Source organism: Ruditapes philippinarum, unplaced genomic scaffold (assembly GCF_026571515.1).
Source record: "Ruditapes philippinarum isolate M1 unplaced genomic scaffold, ASM2657151v2 ctg109_1_1_1_1, whole genome shotgun sequence".
Lineage (NCBI taxonomy): Eukaryota > Metazoa > Mollusca > Bivalvia > Venerida > Veneridae > Ruditapes > Ruditapes philippinarum.
Window position 1 is genome coordinate 461,683 of NW_026859565.1, and position 16,937 is coordinate 478,619.

Genomic DNA, 16,937 nt, shown 5'->3' on the forward strand with positions numbered 1-16,937 from the left:
TTTCTATTGATTGTAACATGTACAACCTGTTGATACAATATTAATCTAACAGCTGGTGTAAAATTGTATATATATATCTTCAAACAATGAAAAAAAAATCAATGAATGGTACTTTATAATACATTAATACAACATCTTGTTACAGTTTTATATCTGTAACAATATGATAAACATACAGATGTCGCGTCTATAAAACATTAGACATTTTTTAATAACACCATTTTCATCTTAAAACTTGATTGATGTGAGAGAATTGATAGAGAAAACATGTATGTAGAGTCTAGGTCAGTTCAGATGGTTCGTGTATAATTAGAAACTGTAGCGTTTTTGTCAAGCCTTACAAGAACATCTTGATTATATTTGCAAAGCTTTTTTAACCTTTAAGCTAATGTTACTGAAAGTGAATCTGTTTTGTTACTGAAAGTGATTCTATTTTGTCATGAGACTAGATCAAGCCAGTTCAGCCTGCACACCTCATGATCTGTACATTTTGACCAGACTATACTGTTAGTAGCTCAATTTCAGCATGTCTTAGAATTCAAAATGGACTGTTCTATATTCAAAGCAGGCAAAATATCCATTTTACAAATTCATTGGTAAAAGGTTAAGATGGCTCTAACTACCCTTGCAGGGCTTTCAGCAAGAATGATTGGCATAACCGAGCCAAGCCAGACTGTTCTGGTGAATACCATTGGTGCCAAGCCAGGCTAGACTCATTATCACTTATACACTTTTATGTCATTGAGGAGCATTTTTTACAATTTTGCCTACATACTTATCCAATAATAATTGTGTATAACTAATTAATACATGTTTTTGTACTAATCATTACGAAAAAAAGTAAGTTGGATTTTCTTTGCTGATACCTTACATCAAATGGTATATAAAGATAATTGTTGGCAACATAAAAAATCCCATTCCAATAATATCACTAACAATTTTTTTTTTATGGCTCAAGAAGCCAAAAGTGATGTCATAAAGGTAAAATGATTGCTTGAATTCTTTGATATCTTATGAATAATAGATAGTATTTCATGGCACATCACGATGATTAGTTCATAATGTCTACAAACTGAGCTTTTTGCCATCTAGACCCGCTATTGTTTGCTCTATTGAACTTTATATTTCCTCCGAGAGACTGTCTCATGACTGGATTCCTGGGAAAATTCAGGATCAGAATTGACAGAGATGTAATTCTCAGATTCCTGTATTGTTAAGCAACGAGAAAAAAATGATAAATCAGATTTGTGGCTCGTATCAAATATCTGGTATATAATGGCAGTGATAAATCCGCAGGGGGGAAAAACAACAACAAAACATGTACACTATAAAAAAAAATGAAAACGAACATCTCCAGGGAATATGTCTTGCAGATCAAATAAAGCTGTTTTGATAAAAGCTTGAAGATATTTATATCGTGAACATGGTTTAATGTTTACTTTTTAAGCTTGACTATTTAAAGAAAAGGGAGAGCTATTGAACTCACCCAGGCCAAGTGGCATCATACTTTGGTTAAGTTTTTGCTTGCAAGTTGTTGATATCTCCAAAACCACTGAAGGCAATGGGTTGAAACTCTCAAAACACTTATTTTAAAACCTAGTAGGAGGTCTATATCCAAGGCCCTTAACTCTAACATGGATTTTGACAGAATGATGGCCCTTTTTGAACTTGGAAAATTCCACATTATCCAGTGTCTTGTTTTACTATTGGGTACAGAGAATAGTTGAGCATGTTGTCCTACCGACAGCTCTTGTTCAATTGATTGTAAGTAATGAATACAATTATATATGCTTGTCCATAAAGCCATCGTATTTGCTGTTTCCTTATCTAATTCCAAGGAATTCATAAATAGACTTTTTTGTGTCAAAAAGAAACAACAACTGTTCTTTATCTTCTGTGTTGGTGTTTATAACATTTGAAGTTGAATTTTTTATGTTAACTTTGAATCATATTTCACCTATTATCAGAGAGAGCTTCATGTCATGGCTCTATAAACATCCCTTCGATCCTGGAGTAAGGTGAAATTACTCTGTGGTAATTGATCTCGGACAATGAGTTTAATTGTCATTTGTCTCTCACAACTGATTCTGAAATCATGTTGGATAAGTGGGGACATGTTGAGAAGTTTGTACTATCTGGTTAGTTATGCAGAAAACCAGTTGAGGCGGATTGCCTAAGATATTACTTAAAATGTGTTGGAATCAGCATAAAAACCAGACAAACAAACATCTTACAAAAAAATAAGAGTGTCCTTTGCTTTAAAACAAATCATCTTTTTCTATTTTCAGGTCCATTAGGTTCAAAACCACCCCCATTGAATATGATGAGCCCAGCCGGGTCAAAGCACCAGAGAAACACAGCCACTGTGTCCCCACTACATCACGTCACCTCGCCTACCAACGGAGTTACGTCCCTTGGAGGAAGTGCATCATTAAATGCGTCAAGAACATCAAGTTTTGCTGCGGCTCTTAGAAAATTGGCCAATCAGGCAAAGGATCCTCCAGGTTTGTACATAAACAATGACTGTGTTCTCCCATGAATTAAGCCTTAGTAACAATGTTTGAATTTTTTCCCTTTCTTTAGAAAATCTTGCACTCAACATTAGCTTAATATTTCGATGAAATCCTAAATGATGTCTGTATATATTCAATTGTTACAATTCAAATATCATGAGTTAATATTTTCCCATTAGAATATTATATTTTATGGAAATTTGTAGGTAAAATGTAAAGTTTTTCCAAAAAATTATAATATTGATCTAATTTTTACCCAGCAAAGGTTTTCCTGATGAGAGATCTAAGTATTGAGTGTTATAATTTATTTTTCACTATACAAAAGCATTAAATCTGTTGTAAAGTTGGACTTGCACTCTCTTATCTCAATAACCACCGAAAGTATTCACTTAAAACTGCCTACATGCTTTTGGCATTATAATTGTAGTAAGACCCATAACTCTTAACTTGCATTTATTCTGGATTATAGTCCTTCTTGAACTTTCTGAAATTCCTGTGTAATACTTGTATGATTGCATATATCAAAGTCTGTATACATAAATCATAGAAAAAAACTAGAAATGTGTCCATAGGACATGAATGTCCCACACATTCAACTGTTTTGTCAGTTTACTGAAGGACAATGAGACAGTATAAAAGCTGGACAGATGGACAAAGACTTGACTGTCAAGCTGGAAGATTTGTTTAGTGCCCCCTCCATTTGACAATGTTAAGTTAAAGTAGGCTCAGATTTAGATATACTGTAAGGTTTTGAATGATACATTATGTAATAGAATACAGAAATATAAATTTATATGTGGCTCGGGTTATATTTCCAAACAACTGTTTATAAAGGGCCATATAACATGTCAAAAAACATTATAACTAAAAATATAAATATTCAAAACCCAGTATAGTACTCTAAATGGTTGTATTTAAATACATGAGAGTTTTTATGCTCCCTCTACCTAGGGGATGGGCATATAGATTTGTCCAGGTCCATCTGTCCAGTTTTTTGTAGGCTGTCCATCACTAAACTGGCAAAACAGTTGCATGTAGGGGGCAAACATGTCCTTTCGACATATTTCTAGTTTTTTTCCATGTATACAGACATTGATATATACCGACAAATATTAGGACACAGGGGGTATTTTTTTCTATATTAGGAAACGTGGCACAGAGAGAACTGTAGTGTCCAATAGTTTACAGAGGCGATAATGAAACAAATAAAATTTTATGAATGAAAGAGAGATAACACAAATGTTTCAGCAGAACGAGACACTGAGGAGTTAATTTTCCCTCTAAATTTTGGCACGGTTAAAATAACAGATCTTTATCACTGCAGTCTGACGTGATGTTATGTTAAATGATGCTACAGTTGTGATAGATAGTTATAGTAGATATTGCAGTCAGTCAATCAAATGGGATTATCTTACTTGCCAGTTTGAAATGAAAATTAAACTATTAGAATGAGCGGGAAAAAATATGATCTTGGGAAAAGAAATTGGTTACATTCTAAGTTTGATATTTTAGTAACATGTATAAAAGGCCTGAACAAATGCATAGATCCCTGACTTGTCTAATTCTAATGATCAGATTAGTGAATACAGTAAGAATGTCACAACATATTTCATAACTAAAAAGCACATGTTTGAGGTTATAAAATCTATTGCTATTCAGTTAAAAGGTCAGAGTAGGGATCTATCAATTAATGGCACAGACTATTCAAAATTACATTAGAAAGGTGGAAACAAATGTAATTGGTCCATTTCAAATAGTAAGATTTTACAACAGCCAATTAAATGCTGGTAATATTTTTTGTAAAAACCTGTATTTAAAGGTTTACAGTATTAATGACACAGTCATTGTTCATATTTACAGATGAAGGTGGACCTGTAAAGACAACTTCATCTACCAGCCCGAGGGATACTACAGCAAAGAGTGGACCACCACCTCTGATGTATAACACATCTACGACCTTGACCTCACCTCCTGTCGTAACCATAGCACCAACTCAATCACATCCCAGTCTACTGTCCAGTGATAACAGACCTGTAAGTTTAAAATATTGTGATACAAGATTACACATACATGATTTTGAATTTCAGTATAATATTATTTGATATCTTTTCCGGGAAAATAGCTTAGATATGATTATGTTAACTATTGATTGTGTAATTGATCGCAAAATATTTTGGTCCCCTACAAGGCAGGGAAACTTAACACTTTACTATGATACAGACAAAGTAAGAAAAAGATTAAAGTTCATACATGTCATTCATTTTCATTCAATGGCATAATTGAATGGCCATTGGCCCTTCAGAATGTTGCCGGGGTTCTAACTGGTAGAGGACTTATGTGTTGCTTGCAATACTATGATAATTGCAGATAGGATTGCCAAATGAAATTTTGTAAGAATTAGTAGTGTTCCGAACATCAGTCTTATAGGTAAAGTAATATAAAGTTTATAGTATGATCTTAATTTAGCTTGATCTTAATTTTGTTTGCTTTTAATTTTGTGTGATTTAATTTTGTTTTCAGACCTTGGAGAGATTACACAGCAACTCTTCAATGTTTGAGTCTGTATCGGGCAAGATGGACCGGCCTCACTCCTCGGCCTCGAGGGATGATGACAGGGCCTCAAGTAGAGACAATCTCTCCCAGTCAGCCAGGAGGTAAACTTTTGTCTTTAAATTTATAAAACATAAGCTGATAATAACAAGCCTATGGTACAAATTAAGGGACAGGCTAGCCTGTAAGTTTCCATAGACTGACCAGTCTTTGTACTGTTGGCTACTTAAGTCAGCATATTAAAATTCATTGATTTTTAATGGAACAAAGTTAAGTTTTAGCATGCAAGTTGATATCTCCAGAACAACTGAAGGGAATTGAAACTTCAAACACTTATTTGTGAGCATAATACCAGGTCACTGTCCATGGCACATTCCTCAAATATGGATATCAAAAGAATAATGGCCCTATTTGAACTTAAGGGATTCTACATTTTACAGGCTTTTGTATTACTATAAATTACTGAGAATAGTAGAGCACTCTGTCCTCTGACTGCTCTTGTTATTTTATTCACATCTTCATTTCCAGCTGAATTAGTACAGAATACTATTCATGTATACTTGAGTAGATAAGCAATATTGGTGATATTTAATTTACTTTCTTTACATTTAAAATTATTGTATTTTGTGAGTAAAATTCTTGATGGGTTTAGTTTATTTCTTTCAGAATGACCCCACATTCAACCCCTGGGGCTGTGTCGCCCATGTCTGGGAGAGAAGAGGTCCCAGCTCGTGGGTTTCAGCCATACCGACCAGGAGATGACTTGCCCCCGCCTAGTCATCATCTTTGGCATGGCCCCATGCTGCAGGGGCTGCGCAGCTCCCCTATTTTTAACCCTGCGGGTTTTTTACCCCCCCATGTTTTTTCCACACGCATTCAGGTAGGGAAAACATTTTTTTTAGCCCTTAACACTCAAATTTTCTAAAAATGTATTGTCACCTTTTCTTTTTGGAAACTGCCCTTTATAAATTTTTTTGGGATATCGTTAAGAAAAATAAAAGTCGGCCAAAAGCATAGAATTTGTTCAGACTTTACATATGTGCACTTTCAGTTCCAACAAGGTATGGGTTTGATTAAACAGCATTAACTGTAGAATTATACATTTATTTATATATTTTAGAGAAGAGAACAATAAAATAAATTTAGAATTACAGAATGCACATATAATTTAAACATAACTTTAGAATGTAAAAGAATGGTCTGGATGAAGACCTGCTAGTTGCCATAGATTCTACCAACGCAACCTTTGCATAACCACAATGAAAGGGCCCTTGAAATGAACTCAAGAATGTTTTCCAGGAAATTGACTCTAGAATGTTTCACAGGAAATGGACTTAAGAATGTTTCATATTACTGTCAACCTTTCATCACAGTTGAGCTGAAATTTAATGTTTTACTAACAATATCATTACAAAATTATGTTGTTTTGTTTTTAGTGAATACCTGTTATCAAAGACCAGTTTTTCTTCCAATCTGCATTTCTGATCTTTGTAAAGAATAGTATTGCTTTTATTTGAAATATTAGTTAGCCAAGCTGGCTCTAAAAAGTATTGTTGTTATGTAAAAGTTTATGAGAATAAAAAAAATGAAAGCATGGAAATGTAGGCAGTTAATTGAGGAGATTTTCTGTTTTTAGATTTACATGTTATGCTGGCATTATGCAACAGATGTGATATTAAAAACTGTTTTTCCATTTCAAAAATCACCTCCAACATGAATTAAACATATTTTTGTCGATTTTTCTATGCAAATGAACAGATTTTATTGTATTGACAAAAACATTAGAAAAGAAGTAATTAAAACAAAAAAAAAATGAGATTTGAAAATGTGCCGGTAACATTTGTTTTAGAAAAAGCATTGTACCTGGATGGATGTTGATGTAATAGAAAGTGTAATAAAATGCTTGTGATGTTTTGGTGACAGCTTTTTCTGTCACGAAGCCATCAAGTTCTGTTTTCTAACATGGCAAATAGCATTACAGAGCTACATATTTGTATCAGAATTTGCATTTTTGCGAAAAGTTTTTCTTTAATAAGTGAAACAAGAGTCAGGCTTTATGTAATGTCAATGTAAATTCTGAATGTAATTGGAATCATTTCAATTCTATGACGCCTTTGACCTTTTAATTGTATAAAATGGTTAGTTTTTTTATCTGTATGAAATGGTTAAACAATATTCATTTGGATATTCAGGGAGTCTCTTTTTTCTTTTTATCTAAAATATATGCATATTAATGTAAGATTATCATATTTTACAGCTAATGCTTTTCATTTGCACAAAAAAGACTTGAAACAAAATTACTGTTTCATGTTTTAAGTGAAAATTAAGAAATAAAATAAATGATTAAAGCTATTTACTAGCATTTTACTTGGTATACATGGTTTTGCTACATGTATTTTAAACCAGATTTTTTTTTTCCTTGTGAGTGGCAATTCTTTTGAAAGTAATGAATATTCCTTGAGATTACAGAATAGCATGGCAATTGTTTAATATACTGAATTGAAGCTTTTCATTATGTTTGTATAGAAAACTTGTGACCGATAAAAACTGATACAGTATGATAGAACTCTGCCTTTGTTAACAGACATGCATGTACATTATTACACAACAGAGGGAACAAATTATCTAGCATATATAACAGACACAAAACTTGTCAATTATTAATGATGGATTCTTATCACAACTTAGACAACTTGGTTTACTTTCAGTTTGTCTGCCTTTTTCCGACAATCGGTGTAGAGTGACAAGATTTTTGTTCCTATAAAAACAAATAAATATAGTATAAATATATGTTTTCCATTCACAGGTTTGATGATCCTTTGTTACTAGAGCGCTACAGGATGATGCAATCTCCATACATGCCCTACCCTCAGGGAATGATGCCACACCCTAGTCTCCACCCACTACTGGCAGCTGGAGGGCGGTACCCCCCAGATCTGTTCCCACCCCAGTTTCCGCCATTTTCCCAACAAAGCAGGATGTCTGACCATAGATCACCTTCAATACTTTCAGAAAGGTAATATTTCAGAACGTCAATACATATTTAAATATCCTAAATCAAGACAAAATGAGAGAAAAGTGTATTCAAATATTCCTTATGAAAATATTTTGTTATGAGTTTTGTAATCTTGTGTGTAATTTTGTTTTGTTTTGATATAAATATCTTAGAAGTAATGTGATATATTGTAATATTTCTTGTACCAATTCTGCCTGAAATAATACACCACCAGTAAAGCTGGAAAGTTGCCATGTGACCTTAATAGTGTGGATATGACTTAAAAAAATCAGTATTAGTAATATTAACATTACTGTAAAACTTTGTTTCCAGACAAAGAATGGAGGAAGAAAAACAAAGAGAGTTAGAACGTGAAAGAGATAAGGAAAGGGAACGTGAAAGAGATCGTGAAAAGGACAGGGAAATGGCTCTACAACGTGAACGACAGAGGGCGCTGGAGAGAGAGGCAGAGAAACAACGTGATCGTGACAGGTTAACTTGTCAGGATAGGGACAGATTACCATCTAGAGACAGGGACCGTCTGCCGTCACGAGAAGACATGAGCAAGGAATCTTTAGAGAGTTCGCTCTGTACGTATTTCTTTTTCTTTTCTTTTGTTTTATTCTTCTCTTAATTGTGTGTTTGTATAGGTTCTGATATGTCATTCAAATATTTTTGCTTGATTTTTTATGCTTCCTAAATTCTTTGATTGTGTAGTTTCTGATATGTCATTCAAATCGCAACATACTTCAATTATAATCTTAAGAGAAGTGGGGTCTTCTGTTAATTAACTAATAGTTATATTCAAACATGTGATTATGTGCATACAATATATCCCATTCCAAAGTCTTTGTGGCCTTGTATGACCTTCATTTATTGACTGATGTCTTGAGTATTTATTGTGTTAGTACATTTCATAGACCTTTAACTTCGGATGGAGATTCATGACTGTTGGGTCAGGGTCACTGAGGCTAATAATAGCCTTTTTGTACTATGACAATGTTTGTAACTTTGTCAAAGCAACATTGAGGAGCATTCATCACTGTTTCTGATATTCCTTTTACACATTCTTTAAATTATTCACGCTTAGAAAGTTCAGTAAAAAGAAGGTTATGTATTCAGAGACATTGTTTTCATGACAACTAGTTTCTGTCAGTTTATTTTGATCCATTTCTTAACCGCCACTAACTTTATTGATTTTAAATGACATTTATGCCAAAAGGTACTGTAGTTAAGTGTTGGTAAATGACTGCCAAAATTAGACTGAAACATTGTTTAGAACTGATATTGAAATGAAAGTGTTGGTTTTCAGCTTGACTATTCGTAGAATAATCGAGCTAATGCAGTCACCCATTTGTCGGCGTCGGCGTCCCTGTGGTTAAGTTTTTGTATGTAAGCTGGTATCTCCATAACTACTGAAGGGAATGGATTGAAACTTCACACACTTGTTCTCTGTGATTATCTAAGATGATTGGCACAAGTCCCATAACTCTGATTTGCTTTTTTACATAATTATGCCCCTTTTTCAACTTAAAAATTCTTGGTTAAGTTTTTGTATGTAAGCTGGTGTCTCCATAACTACTGAAGGGAATGGATTGAAACTTCACACACTTGTTCTCTGTGATTATCTAAGATGATTGGCACAAGTCCCATCACTCTTATTTGCTTTTTTACATAATTATGCCCCTTTTTTCGACTTAGAAATTCTTGGTTAAGTTTTTGTATGTAAGCTGGTATCTCCATAACTACTGAAGGGAATGGATTGAAACTTCACACACTTGTTCTCTGTGATTATCTAAGATGATTGGCACAAGTCCCATAACTCTGATTTGCTTTTTAGCTCACCTGAGCTTGCTCAGGGTGAGCTTTTAGGATCGGTGAATGTCCGTCGTCCGTCGTCCGTCGTCCGTCGTCCGTCCGGCCGTCCACAATTTCTTGTGAACACTCTAGCGGTCGCATTTTTGCCTCAATCATCATCAAACTTGGTCAGGATGCTTATCTAGTTGAAAGCTCGGATGAGTTCGAACATGGGTCATCTCGGATGAAAAACTAGGTCACAAGAGCTAAAAATAGAAAAACCTTGTGAACACTCTAGAGGTCACATTTTTGACCCAATCATCATCAAACTTGGTCAGGATGTTTGTCTAGGTGATAGCTCGGATGAGTTCGAACATGGGTCATCTCGGATGAAAAAGTAGGTCACAGGAGCTATAAATAGAAAAACCTTGTGAACACTCTAGTGGTCACATTTTTGAACCAATCATCATCAAACTTGGTCAGAATGCTTGTCTAGTCAATTGCTTGGATGAGTTCGAACATGGGTCATCTCTGATGAAAAACTAGGTCACAGGAGCTAAAAATAGAAAAACCTTGTGAACACTCTAGTGGTCACATTTTTTGACCCAATCATCATCAAACTTTGTCAGGATGCTTGTTTAGATAATAGCTCAGATGAGTTCGAATATGGGTCATCTCGGATGAAAAACTAGGTCACCGGAGCTATAAATAGAAAAAACCTTGTTAACACTTTAGCGGTCACATTTTTGCATCAATCATCATCAAACTTGATCAAGATGCTTGTCTAGGTGATAGCTCGGATGAGTTCGAACATGGGTCATCTCGGATGAAAAACTAGGTCACAGGAGCTAAAAATAGAAAAAAACCTTGTTAACACTCTAGTGGTCACAATTTTGACTCAATTGTCATCAAACTTGGTCAGGAAACTTGAATAGGTCATTGCTTGGAATAAATCGAACATGGGACATCTCGGATGAAAAACTAGGTCACATGAGCTAAAAATAGAAAAATCTTGTTAACACTCTAGTGGCTACTGTTGTGATCCAAATATTCTGTTAATTGGTCTGAAAGTTTTTTTTTGATGATTTCTAAGTCAAGATCAAACATGGGTCATCTTGGATGAAAAACTAGGTCACACACCGCCCAAATATGGAAAAACCTTGTTAACATTCTAGTGGTCACATTTTCGACTCGATTATCATCAAACTTGGTCAGGATGCTTGTCTAGGTAATTGCTTGGATTAGTTCGAAATCGCATGTGAAACTAGGTCACCGGAGCTAAAAATAGAAAAATCTTGTTAACACTCTAGTTGCTACTGTTTTGATCCAAGTATCCTGGAAATTGGTCTGAAAGTTTGTTTTGATGATTTCTAGGTCAAGTTTGAATATGTGTCACCTGGGTAAAAAACTAGGTCGCACTGCTCAAATATGGATAATCCTTGTTAACACTGTAGTGGTCACATTTTTGACTCACCTGTCATGAGACTTGGTCAGAATGCTTGTCTAGGTAATTGTTTGGATGAGTTTGATAATTCAGGTGAGCGATCTAGGGCCATCATGGCCCTCTTGTTTACATAATTATGCCCCTTTTTCGACTTAGAAATTCTTGGTTAAGTTTTTGTATGTAAGCTGGTATCTCCATAACTACTGAAGGGAATGGATTGAAACTTCACACACTTGTTCTCACTAATTATCTTAGATGATTGGCTCAAGTCCCATAACTCTGATTTGCTTTTTTACATAATTATGCCCCTTTTTCGACTTAGAAATTATTGGTTAAGTTTTTGTTTGTAAGCTGGTATCTCCATAACTACTGAAGGGAATGGATTGAAACTTCACACACTTGTTCTCTGTGATTATCTAAGATGATTGGCACAAGTCCCATAACTCTGATTTGCTTTTTTACATAAAAATGCCCCTTTTCCGACTTAGAAATTCTTGGTTAAGTTTTTGTATGTAAGCTGGTATCTCCATAACTACTGAAGGGAATGGATTGAAACTTCACACACTTGTTCTCTGTGATTATCTAAGATGATTGGCACAAGTCTCATAACTCTGATTTGCTTTTTTACATAATTATGCCCCTTGTTCGACTTAGAAATTCTTGGTTAAGTTTTTGCGTGTTAAAGCTGGTATCTCCATAACTACTGAAGGGAATGGATTGAAACTTCACACACTTGTTCTCTGTGATTATCTAAGATGATTGGCACAAGTCCCATAACTCTGATTTGCTTTTTTACATAATTATGCCCCTTGTTCCACTTAGAAATTCTTGGTTAAGTTTTTGTGTGTTAAAGCTGGTATCTCCATAACTACTGAAGGGAATGGATTGAAACTTCACACACTTGGTCTCTGTGATTATCTAAGATGATTGGCACAAGTCCCATAACTCTGATTTGCTTTTTTGCATAATTATGCCAATTTTTTATCTTAGAAATTCTTGGTTAAGTTTTTGCGTGTAAGCTGGTATCTCCATAACTACTGAAGGGAATGGATTGAAACTTCACACACTTGGTCTCTGTAATTATTTAAGATGATTGGCACAAGTGCCATAACTCTGATATACTTTTTCGCATAATTATTCCCCTTTTTCGATTCATAAATTCGTTATTAAGTTTTTGTGTGTAAGCTGGTATCTCCATTACTACTGAAGGGAATGGATTGAAACTTCACAGACTTGTTCTCTGTGATTGTATTGAAACTTGAAGGGTTTGTACCTTTTCGTACAATTTTATGTATTCATATAGGTAAGCATTATTATACTCAATGAAACACCCTTGTGACAAATTTTCGAATAGTCGAGCATTACTGTCCTCCGACAGTTCTTGTTTTTGTAGCAGTTATTAAATATCAAGAGTGATTTTTTTAGTTTTTATAAGAAACATAATTTGTTTAAACACGTTTACAAGCTTGAATGTCAATCATATACCTGATATCAGTTTGTATGTAATATTTATCAAAGTATTGAGAAATATTAAAAAAAGTTTTAGATTTGGATGATTCAACAAAAGTTTTTCTTTAACAATGCAAAAATTTGATATTTTGAAGTATGTGATTTGGGAGTCGTGTTGTCAATTCAAAATATTTCAGTTTTATGTTATTTAAAATATTAAAGAATAATTACAAAACTCTTAATAATAAAATGTCTTTTATTTTTCAACAGCTGCCAAGTTTGGAAGTATTATACAAGGAACACCTAAAGGACTTGGTATTGCTGACAGATACCCTAGAGTTTCATCATCATCATCATCAACTGCCAGTTTTGGTCGTAAGGAAGAAAGAAAACTTTCAAAAGAAGATTATAATTTCCCAAGTAGCCATAGTCAACCATCTTTACACAGGGTTTGTATTATTTCCACAGAATTGGGTTATGTTTTAACTGAATTGTGAAATGCAAGCTGTGTTCTGTTTATTTAGTCTATCATGAAGTTGTTTGTTTAGAGATGCTTGCATTTCTGTACTCAGAATAAATTTAATGAAGAACTAATGAATAGTGTTGATTAAAATTTAAGTGACAATACATATTAAACATTGTAATAAAAGTGTTCATTTATAAATTTTTTCTCTCTACAGAATGCCATAGATGAGCATGAAAAGCGTATGTCCCTGGTCAACCCTCTAAGGGAAGGTGGGAAGTCTCGGCCTCCACCTCTAGTCTCACCGAGGGCACATGGGGATCCGTCACGATCAAGTAAAAGTAATGAAACGAGTCTGTTCCGACCCTTTGACAGTAACCAGATGATAAATGGGTACGATAATCATAGTAGACGAGAAAGGGAGAACTCCGCCATTTGTAAAGTGGAATCGGAGGAAAAGAAACACTTACACGATAGAAATCTTCATGATAGGAAACACGAGAAAGACTTAAGGGAGACAATTCACAAGGCTGGCTCTTCAGTGAGCGCCTTTCAAACATTCGCGAATCACATTTCTAAAATGGAATCTGACGCTCAGATTTTATCGCGTTCTGCCAACAGGGATGCGCAATATAGTATTCCGCACTCTCCTTACTCGACGCCATTAAATGTCCCATCGTATAACACGTCTTTAATTCAGTCTAGTTTACTACATAAAAGTGAAACGGCTGGCGGGATGGATTTCACAAAATCATCAGGACACGAATCTCAGAACTGCATCAGTAAACTTGATCTAGATGAAAAACGGAAACAGGAATCTCGAGATAAGACATTTTGTAGTGATAGTGAATGTGACTTCAGTAATGAAGAGGACAATCAAGGGAAACAACTCCTGATCTCATCAGGTCCACCATTAAAGCTGGACACATCACCAAAGAAGATTAAACTGTTCTCAGAGCTTGGACTTACAACTTTTTCAAATAAAAAAGGTTTGTGGTTAATATAAATTTCTATATAAGTATCAATATGCATTTTGTATCTCATTGAGACAAATTTGGTGACGATAAGTTCTATATTTACTTAATAATAAGTTTTTATCACTTAAACCTAACTTTAAATGAATTTAAAACAAATGTTTATACAATACTTTGCATCGAGTATAAACTTTCTTGCTTAAAGAATTAACGGCTTGACCCTGACTGGGTCTGAAAACATTGGGCTAGCAATCTTTAGATTACTAGTCAGACCTTTTAACCACTCAGCTCTTTGAAATTTTGCTAATGATATAACTAAATAAATGTTTTGGATGTAATTGAAATCGCGCAGTAGACATATTGTGAAAAATACTGCAAAATTGGTCATAAATGGCACATAACATGGAAATTATTACTTTTACCTGGAATCTTTTTTTACTTTTCTTAAAATATCAGTTCTTTCTCAAATTTGATTTTCTTGAAGTAGTTGATTCATCTGGCGGCATGTACCTTTAAAATGAAATATCTAAGCAACGGTCATCAGACTGGTTTCAAACAATGCATGCCTATACGGTTAAAAATAATGTTTTTCTGTTGCTGTTCATGATTTTGTCAACAACATACATGTAGATAATCTGTTCTTGTGTTTGCATGTTATTGTTTAAAATACGGCTCAAATGTAAAACACAGATGAAACAAGTTGATGTATGCATGCATATTGAAATGAGCATAGCTTTATGAATTATATTTAAACAGGAAATAATTAAAACAAATTTTGCAAATTTTATTGATGATTCAATTTTGCAAATTAATAAAGCCATTCGCCAATGGTACAGTTATTCACACATATTGTAGTAGAAAATCTTTGACAAGTGGAAAATAATGATAAGAGGGCAAGGTTAGTGACCATACCTGGGCTGGTGTATTAATTCAACAAGTGTCATTTACAGTTGGTAAGGGTTATCCCTGTAACGCAACCCATTTTACAGACTGTTTTTCCTACTGTTAACCAATTGGAAAAAAGTTATCCCCCATCCAAAATTTGTCTAGAGTCTTATAAGTTGGAGTACAAATCAGGGATACAGGTTCTACTAAATACATCTGGTTTAATAGTTTGTGAGATTTTTTTCACATGATCCAAACATTCAAACTTTTTGATGCAACTGGGACTCGAACATTCGATTGCAAAAATAGGCAAAATTGCCATCCCTAATAATAACATATTCACTGTGTTGATTTTGCTATAGAAACTATATATATACATAGTTTTTGCAGTTTACAAATTGAAATGAACTGAAGCATTTACTCCAATATTTCACAGAAGCTGATTTTGAAAAATGGAGGAAAAGACGAAGAAGAATGAAAGAGAGGAGTGTGAGTCCGGTGTCAGTTGAGTCTGGTCCCCCTACACCACTGAAGACACAATACAAATCTGAGGATCTATACCAGGAACCAGATTATAAATTAAAATGTCAATTCCTGTCTCAAAACTTAAAACTACATCCAGTTCCACATGATACAAAGAAAGGTAACTCTTGCGACATTTTGAGAATTACAATTGATTTGAACTTGATTAAACTGTATAGATGTCTCCAGTTTAGTGCAAAAGTAGGTCACAAGTTCAAAAATGAAATTTTCTGCCCAGAGCTAAGATAATTTGGCATGTAGCATCACCTTGTGTACCTCTTCAAAATAATTTATAAATCTTGTCTTAGTGGTCAAAATTGACCTTCATCACAGATTTATATAGACTTATATAGGTGGATATATTTAAATCTGTGTCCAGAGCTTAAATATTTGTCCTGTAGCGTTGTAAAGTTGACCTCTACCAGAGTAATAAAAATCATACCCCTCCGCCATAATGGTAAGTTAATTCTCACAGACTTTTATTGCAACCTGTCTTTAAAATTCTTCAAAACTACAATTCCCAGAGCATAGATAGTTGGCATGTAGCATCACCATTTGATCCTCTATAAAATTTCTTTATAACATTCCCCAATGATGAAAATTGGTCGGCAGTTGCCGATAACTTCTAACATTAGAAAGACTTCTTTAGGAAAGCTTTTTAAAAGTTTTGTATATCCACAATGGTGAGAGCTTAGATTTTTGGCATGTAGCATTTCCTTGTGAACCTCTACCAAAGAGACATTAATCCTGGGGTCAAAAATGACCCTGAACTTGTGGTCACTTAATTTATTTAGCCTTCTGTAGTAAAAGTGACATCAAGTTTTTAGTTTATTTAGACTTGTATTGTAAAAATGAGCTAGAACTTCAGGTCAATTAGTTTATTTAGACGTCTATAGTAAGCATGTTTTAAAAATATTCTCTGAAATTAAAATACCAAGAGCAAAGATATTTGATACTTGTATATAGAATTACTTTGTGGTCCTATACAAAAAGATATACAAATAGTGCCCCTGAGGTCAAAATTGGTCCAGTCCAAGGGGTCACTTAGTTTATATTGACTAACGTAGGAAAAACATATTTCTTCTTGTGGATTACTACAATGCACAGAGATTAGAACTGCAGTCAAGAATAGTCCTACCCTAGGGGACACTTAGTATATATAGATTTATTTAGAAAATATGTCTTTAAAATCCCTCCTGAAACTACAATTTAGCATTATATTTTGATCCTCTACAAAAGTTAAAAAATCATGCCCCTGGGTCAAAATTGCCCCCTACATGTACATGCAGGGCACATATTGTAGTGCCCCGGTATTTAATGGTAACTGATACTTACCTGTTTTTTT

The 16,937-nt window shown here is 34.2% G+C and overlaps 1 protein-coding gene across 1 annotated transcript in view; it reads left to right on the plus strand.

Annotated features, from left to right (window-relative positions):
* The window catches only part of LOC132757062 (genetic suppressor element 1-like), a gene marked incomplete at its 3' end in the record, with an annotated part of 85,175 nt that extends 69,462 nt beyond the window's left edge, over window positions 1-15,713 (plus strand). Inside the window, 10 exon segments of the mRNA XM_060748250.1 lie at window positions 2,289-2,504; window positions 4,374-4,546; window positions 5,034-5,167; window positions 5,730-5,852; window positions 6,115-6,124; window positions 7,844-8,079; window positions 8,392-8,648; window positions 13,019-13,197; window positions 13,429-14,200; window positions 15,507-15,713. Of these exon segments, the coding sequence (XP_060604233.1) occupies window positions 2,289-2,504; window positions 4,374-4,546; window positions 5,034-5,167; window positions 5,730-5,852; window positions 6,115-6,124; window positions 7,844-8,079; window positions 8,392-8,648; window positions 13,019-13,197; window positions 13,429-14,200; window positions 15,507-15,713 (2,307 nt within the window).
* Window positions 15,714-16,937: the final 1,224 nt, after the last annotated feature.